This window comes from Toxorhynchites rutilus, chromosome 1 (assembly GCF_029784135.1).
Source record: "Toxorhynchites rutilus septentrionalis strain SRP chromosome 1, ASM2978413v1, whole genome shotgun sequence".
Taxonomy (NCBI): domain Eukaryota; kingdom Metazoa; phylum Arthropoda; class Insecta; order Diptera; family Culicidae; genus Toxorhynchites; species Toxorhynchites rutilus.
This window is the reverse complement of record NC_073744.1, coordinates 11,383,165-11,391,153: the sequence shown is the minus strand read 5'-3', so window position 1 is coordinate 11,391,153 and position 7,989 is coordinate 11,383,165. Positions and strand designations below refer to the sequence as shown.

Below are 7,989 nucleotides of genomic sequence, written 5' to 3'. Positions count from 1 at the left end.
AAGCCCTCATTAACGGCCAGGAAGGTTCTGCTGTGTGTTTGGTGGGATTGTCAAGGAATAATCTATTATGAGCTGCTTCCCTATTGCCAAACGCTCAATTCGGACCTGCACTGCCAACAACTGGACCACTTGAAGGTAGCACTCATGAAGAAGAGGCCATCTTTGATAAACAGAGGCCGCATTGTCTTCCATCAGGACAACGCCAGGCCACACACTTCTTTGGTGACGCGCCAGAAGCTCCGGGAGCTCGGATGGGAGGTTCTTTTGCATCCGCCGTATAGTCCGGACCTTGCACCAAGTGACTACCACCTGTTTTTGTCCATGGCGAACGAGCTAGGTAGTCAGAAGTTAGCCACAAAAGAGGCCTGTGAAAATTGGCTATCCGAGTTTTTTGCCAATAAGGAAGCGAGCTTCTATAACAGGGGTATTATGAAGTTGGCATCTCGTTGGGAACAAGTCATCGAACAAAACGGCGCAAATTGACTTAAAACAGATGATTGTAACTAATTTTATGAACAAATGAAAATTCAAAAAAAATACCGAAGGACTTTTTTGACAGCCTAATATATTATACCATTCAAATCATTTTGTGGCTTTGAATGTAATAACTTGTTATCTCGATTTTATTTCGTCAAAAATCGACTTTTCAGTCGAAATTCAATTTCATGCAATTCTAAGACATTTGGAATCATTTTTTTTTTGAAACACCCGATTTCACCCTGGAAAAATATCCCACACCAACTAAACCAAGTCTCATTATGCGAAACATTAATGTTTCTTACCACGTTTTTATATGTATGAGAAAATTGAATAAATTAAAAGTCTAGGTGAATAGGCCAGGCTTATTTCATACATGTACATTAGAGTGCCAATGAAAATGGCCATCTCGAATATCCAAACGGGACTTGAATTGTGAATTCCCACGAAAAAATTAACGACTTTTTTTTGGGTACGATCCCAAGCTAACGTTCAAGCTGAGAGAAAGAGATGTCTGCTCCCACATATACAAACATTCTAAAGCTTTTGAATTTATATCTCGATCATATGTGATTTTCATGGAGAAAAAATCGATTTGCCTAATTTAATACCCTGATTCGGAATTTGTATATTTACTTTATTTGACATGATGTGAAATATATCCTCGTAAAAACTGAAGCATAAACACAGGTAAAAATGCATATTTTACAGGAACACATTTAAAAAATCCAGCTGAACGACCCACTAGAATGCAAATCAGCGCAAAAATCTGGGACGCATCGGGCCGCGGTAAGTGTCCGCGGCCCCGGAGTGGAATTTTCGTCATTAGCATCATTTCACCTCGGAAAATACAACCACACACATTGCTGCTGGTCTAAATCATCGCTAGAAAATCTTAATGAGCAGAATGCAGGGCCAGTGCACCCCTTCGCCATCAACATCCCCCCACCCACTCCGCTGTCTTGTTTATTTTTCTTTCAACTAAACACTCCCGCTGGAGAATGGCCCCGCAACGGCTGACGTCAAGTGTGGTTACCCGCCTTCTGGGCCGATTCGAATCAACGACGGATGAAAGATACGAAGTGTGATGGAATCACACTTTGTTGTCGCGCGCGCGATAGTTTGACGGCTATGTGGTCACTGATTAAATCACAAAAAAATAAATTTAGACATTTAGGAGGATGATTTATTTCTAGCGAATACCACAATAAACCCCTCCTGCTTTAGGGGACAATATTTTCCAGAATCCAATCAACGTACAGCGGGACGCGTAGGTAAACCTTCGGAATGGTTCGTGCGATCGTGCAATTGCTCGGTATCATCATCGATATGCCGTACTGCACCGCTCGCAACTGATCGCCCTGGCGGACCATCGAAACCAACGGAGCGCCCAGATGTGGCGTGCAGATAAAGTTGGGTCCCTGGGCCAGCGAGCAGAACATTTTATCGGTGACCCATGGAGTGTAGCCGTAGTCCTCGAAGCGTTCCTCGCACTCCTCCACATCGGTGAAAACCGATCGGGTTTTGTACAGCTCCTGAACCGAGCCCTGGCCCTGGTTCTCGGTGGTCTCGAAGGTGGTGAGAAGGAACTCGGTGGGGAGTGTGTTTCTAAGGTCCTCCCGGACGGGCAAGCAAACCGGTTGAATGTTGTCTGGAAAGGGCGCAGTAATAGGAGATAGGATCATGCAACCAAAGGCGTAAAAATTGGTAATACTCACCCGTGAATTGAACCTTCTGCTCCATGCGAACCAACGCAAAATCGTTACCTCGGAAGGGTTTGTTATGCTGTGGGTGGATCACGAATGGCAATACTGCCTTCACATCAAGCGGGGCGGCAGCGCACTCTTCCACTGTGTTACGCGTTCTAGGATCCGTGAAGGTAGTACAATCTCTGGCTTGATGAATGGTGTGCTCTCCCAAGCGTACGAAATCTCTAGAAGATGCAAAATTGATAAGATGAGACGCAGAAACTTACTCAACTTTGGATCGCCGTACAAATCTTTGTGCTCTCTAGCTTTCAGGCAGCCGGCAGAGGAGAGTACGTATCGGTTGTTTATTAGCGATCCCGTGCAGTATGGATCCTTTTCGGGAGTAGCTCTACTGGAACGAATTAGAGCCATCCACGGGAACTCGAAAACTCCCGCGCGGACAGCAGTCCTGGTAGGTTCACTTCTCTTCGCAACACCACACTCCAGGGGCAACAGGAGCGCGTTCCGATGGATCGCAATTCGCTCCACTTGGTCCGGTTGGCAGCAAACGCTCCGACGAATTCCTCGCAGCTGACACACGGATTGTCGCAAGTTGTTCTTGCTGGCTTCCGAAAGCTGAGGCGTTCGGATGGTATCGAAGATGTTTCTGCACTGTTGGATTGGTACGCAAACGCCGTTTGGTTGCGACGGTGTCGAGCAGGGGACCGTCTCTGGAAGATAATTCATGCTAATTTATGCTAATTTCGTCATTCGAAGATGAACGGGATTACTTTCGATGCCATATTCTTCGCTGAAATCGGTGTTTGTGATTTTCCCGATCCAATCCAGATAGCGAGTGACGTCGGTGAAGACAGTGTATGTCGTCGTCAGGCAGAGCTGTGAACCATCCCTGCTTCTGGTAAAGGAAAGAATTCCGCCCAAATACCAGGCGTCACCTCGTTCGAAAACAATTCCGCCGCCACTGTCGCCATTGCAAGCGGTTGTTCCTGAAAATCATGGTCGTTGATAGGGTCATTCAATCGAAGCAACGGTCAATGTCAACTCACCATTGGTGTATCCCGCGCAGAACACCTTATTGGTCAACACTCGCCCGTACAGTTCGGGCTCCTTACGCTTACAATCAAGCTCATCGACTACCGGAAGCTTCGCGAGCTTCAACCTCGTCGAGGGAATATCATTTTCGGTGAATCCCCACCCAACGATCGCTCCCAACTTCCCCGGTTCCATCTTCGTCTTCTCGCTGAGACAAATCGGCAAAACAAAATCAGTGAACTCGACGGGACTGTCCAACTCGAGTAGCGCAATATCATCCCTCAAGTTATCCAATGAGAATCCACTATGCCGGTGGATCTTCTCAACATTGTAAACCTTCCCTTCCGGGGAACCGACCGCATTCACGCCCAGCTGAACCGACATCTTTGGTAGTTTGTTGGGATTTTCTCCGATGGTGCAGTGAGCCGCAGTCACCACGAACCGCTCGCTTACCAACGTTCCACCGCAGACATACTCCGGACTGCTGCCAGGCCCCGAGTGCAACCGGATCGCCGCGTGCCATGGCCAATCGCTGATCTTGGCGTCCACTCCGTTCACGATCAACAGCGTGGTGGCGTGCTTCGGAATGCCGCACTGGAAGCGCGCATTTTGGAACACTTCCGCACCGAACGCGCAACCCAACAGCGCAACCAAAAGCAGCACAACTTTTCCCTGAATCATTTCACTCTTTATCTGTTCCGCAAAACTGCGTCTTACGGCGTCAAAGAACGCTCAAGAACTGATGCGGCTATTTTGTCCGCGCATCAGTTAAGTGGCGGCTATTTAGCAAACAAATAAAGCCATCCAACCGGTTCCGCCGGTGTCGGAATTATTATGCGGAACTAATAATGCCGCCTCTAGGGCCCCCTGGTTGCCGAGGCGCGGGAATTCCCCATCGCTCGCGAAAGCAAAACAACAACCTGAAGCGTTGACACGCCGTCATTGTTGGAAGATGCGTGCGCGCGATTGTAGGGGAAGGTTGCCCTTACCCGACCGGTGGCCCTGAACCGACCTCCCCCGGGATCTCTGGGATGGCACTACAGCGCGGGCTCGATCATATACAGTCTCGGCTTTTTTTTTTTCACTGTATATAATCGAATTCTGTATGTAATCGAGTAAAAAAACATTTTTTGATTCGTTTTTTATGCATATATGTTTCGTTTTTTGAATATAAAAGAAGAATTTAATTTTTGATTCATCCAAGAGACGAATGAACTCTCAGAGTTTAAAGTCTCTTTAATTCAATACCGTTACCGTGATTCATCCACTTAAAATCAGAAAATACCTTTCTCACATGAAAAAAATATCCAGAATCTATCAGGGGGTGATAGACGATCATAATAGGAGAACCGGTAAGTTTCTTCGTTTTTTTCAAAAATTAATGCTTTATTCGGCAAAAATGGTTACAAATTTAATATTCAAAGTATTGCAAATCGCTAGTCACAACTTTTTTCCATCTTTCTGGCAATTCACGGATACCATTGCGGAATTGTCGTCGGTAGAGGTCCCCCGTAATGGTTTCATTCGGTTTTAGCAGCTCATAGCAGAACCACACCCAGCTGGTCCCACCAAACAGACAGCTGAGCTATTCCAAGTGTATCTGCAAGTTCTTGTTGCGTTTGTGACGGATCTTGATCGAGTAAAGCCTCCAATTCTTCATCTTCAAACTTTTTCTTCGTCTTCTAAGTCAAAATTACCACTTTTAAACCACGTCTGACACGTTCGTTCAGTTGGAGCATGATCACCATAAACTTCCACCAAAAAGCTGCGTGACTTCCCGCAGCTTTTTTCTTCATATTGAAGTAATGAAGTAACACTCCCCCCAAAACCACTTTTGTTGGTACGAAATTCGACATATTCGAAGTGGCAAAAAACTATGTTGCTAACGCTCCAACTTTTTGACATATACTGAAAAAGACACGCAATAACAGTAGCTTTCCAGCGAATGTCTGGAAATTTTATTCACTGGAATAATAATCATGTTACGCCATCTGTTGTGAAATCGAAGAAACTTACCGGTAGACCTAATATTTGACGACAAAAATACTTCTACCTACGCATATGTTCGAATTTCAACAGTGTCAGAGTTATAGAACTTTTTTTTCGATTCGGACTCTGTTGGCTCAAACTGGCGCTACATTAAAAAGTACGCTACGGAAGACGATTTTGTTGCTTCCATTTGAAAGATGAGAATATTTAGTAAAGGATGTAGTAGTGTAACATCCAAAATCAGCGGATTTCAATAACATTTCGGAAATGAAAACTTAAAAGTTAGTAATTTTAAATAGGTTATTATTGATTTCATCTTAGAAATTCATATTAAACATGATTGTTTCTATCAACTAATTTAAAGCTCTCTAACCGCTCTAAAATTTGTTCTTTGACACCCAACTTCTATATTTCTTTGTTTCGCTGCAATATTGATATAAACAATTCCTGGAGCAAATTCAAGCAAAAACTTCAAAAATCACGATTTTTACCCCACTGAAATGGGGGTAGGACGGACATGTTAAGAAGAACTTCAATTGTATGTTTGGAAACTCATGTTTTCCTAAACTTAAAAGCTTCTAAAAGTTCAATATACTGGTTTTCGAAATAACAGGCCAAATGTTTTATAAAAATTTGGTTTTCCATGTTTTTTACTGAAATTAACCCATTTTAGGCCAAGCGTTCGAAAAATCGAACAGCAACTTTGAAAATTTCTCATGTCTTTGGACAGGAACCATATGGTAATGTTTTTGCACCAAAAGATTTCTTAATTCATTAGCTACCACTTATATCGATTACATTCAATTTTGAGTAACTTTATTGGATAATAAATTCGATTTAAAGCAAGTATGTTTGGAAGGTGTTTTCGATTTCAATTAAAAATACAATAAATACAAAAAAAAAGTTCGCAGTATGTTTGTACTTGCAAAAAAAAAAGTGCGGGTTTCGGCCAATGTTCGATTTTTCGAACAGTCATTTCCCGGAAAATAGAAGATGGGAAAAAATAATTCTTGAACATTGGAGTTCCTTTAGCGTTAATAATCGAAAATACAACAATGGCTTTCGTCAAAAAAATTATTTTTACAGCTTGGTCGTTAATGGGTTAAAACAAGCCGAAGAGTAGAACATTTTTATCGATGCGGGTATAATGGAATATGACAGGTTAATAATATACGAAGCGCAGAAGTTTATCGCTCGCGAGAGGAATAATTTCGCTCTCTCTCAGTGTTTGTGTGTCCAGTAACCGAAATAGAACAAAAAGAGAAAGCAATATAAAAAAGGATTGAATATTCTTCCCTTCACTTTCCATCATGTATTGGATTATGGATGTGACTGTCTAATTCAACCCCACCAGTGCAATTGTTTCAATAATTGAAATTTACCATTTACGAATGAATTTACTTTTCCGTAAATACCTAATATCGTTTCCCTGTCAACTCACAAACCGAAATATAACCGTCAACGAATTCAATTTTGCAATTAAACCACTCAAAATGCATAATATCGAAGCCGCAAAAATTACATCCACAAAAATTACATCATGTTTGATTTTCGGTTTTGACGTAGGACTACGTCTAACCGGAAGATATAGGGGGTGAAATGGAAATCTAGGCACTGAACAAGTAGGAAAAAATGCAAGATTTGGAACGCTTATAACTCGAGCATTTCTCAATAGATCGCAAAGGTTTTTGCATCAATTGATAGGAAATATATCTACGCATCTATCATAACGAATAACATTTCATTTTTCTTGAGATAAATAATTGAATAATTGTGAAATATCAAGCATTGTCAAAATGCACTATGTGCCCATTTTTGATTGGTCCATTCTGTGCTCCTCAAATCGTACCGACCAAAACGGGCAACCAGAGCAGCAGCGAAATAGAATGAAGCACGATTGGGAAGGAAAAAGAAAAAAATGAACGAAACATTGGTCGCAGTCTCACACATGCGTAACTCTCGAGCCAGCCAGTCAGCTTAAAAATCCCCGCTCCGCTGCCGTAACGATCATTCTCATTCAAACCGTACACCACATCGGTTCGCATCACAACACATTAACAAACCAACCCAAGCAGCCATGTCTGGACATGGTAAAGGAGGAAAAGTGAAGGGAAAGGCAAAATCCGGCTCGAACCGTGTTGATCTGGAGTTCCCCGCAAGGGTAGCTAGGCCGAGCGCGTTAGTACCAGTGCACCAGTCCACCTAGCCGGCGTTATATAGTTTCGGCCGCCGAAGTGATCGAGTTAGCTGGCAAAGCTGCTCGCGACGATAAGAAAACCCGCATTCGGAACAGAACACATTCGGTTCGGTGGACATCAAGACAACAGACAGTTGCAGCGAGTGGCGAGTGGCAAACGCAATCGCAAAACGGCATCAGGTAGCAGAAGAAAAAAGTTTGTTCTTTATACACACTGCTTTGGTGGCAAATCCAGAACAAGGCGGCATCGAGGGCGTTCGAAATGGTTTTTTTCAAAACCACGAGTACTAAGTTTTCTAAATTTGAACCATTCCATAAAACAAGGCGCTTTTCAGGGCCATTAAACCTTTCAAAAAAGAGTTTAGGAAATACAGTTCAATGCTTTCTAAAACAATATCCAAAATAATAATAAAACACAAATTGATTTTTTCATAATTTGTTTGCCAGGATATGATGAGTATGTAAATTTGGCAGTTGTTCTGAGCTTATTGATTTTCACCAATTCTTAAATTGCTTCTAGATTGAAAGTACAGTAATTTACACTTATCTCGACATTTAGCTAATTGGTCGGACCAGTAATGCGAC

General features: G+C 42.7%; 1 protein-coding gene across 1 annotated transcript; it reads right to left on the bottom strand.

The window, feature by feature from the left end:
* Positions 1–1,641: 1,641 nt before the first annotated feature.
* LOC129772841 (phenoloxidase-activating factor 1-like) lies at positions 1,642–4,056 on the bottom strand. The gene is made up of 5 exons (XM_055776357.1): positions 3,233–4,056; positions 2,957–3,172; positions 2,473–2,896; positions 2,196–2,410; positions 1,642–2,128 (listed from the first exon to the last, which is right to left on the bottom strand). Exons 1-5 carry the CDS (start codon positions 3,897–3,899, stop codon positions 1,701–1,703), a joined length of 1,950 nt encoding a protein of 649 aa, XP_055632332.1. The 5' UTR covers positions 3,900–4,056; the 3' UTR covers positions 1,642–1,700.
* Between the last annotated feature and the right edge of the window lie 3,933 nt (positions 4,057–7,989).

Excerpts from the sequence above, each read along its gene's own strand:
- LOC129772841 (XM_055776357.1), bottom strand. The coding sequence starts at position 3,899 with ATGATTCAGGGAAAAGTTGTGCTGCTTTTGGTTGCGCTGTTGGGTTGC. Across the intron at positions 3,173-3,232 it reads CTGCGCGGGATACACCAATG|GAACAACCGCTTGCAATGGC; the intron begins GTGAGTTGACAT and ends CATGATTTTCAG. Across the intron at positions 2,897-2,956 it reads CGAAGAATATGGCATCGAAA|AGACGGTCCCCTGCTCGACA; the intron begins GTAATCCCGTTC and ends ATTATCTTCCAG.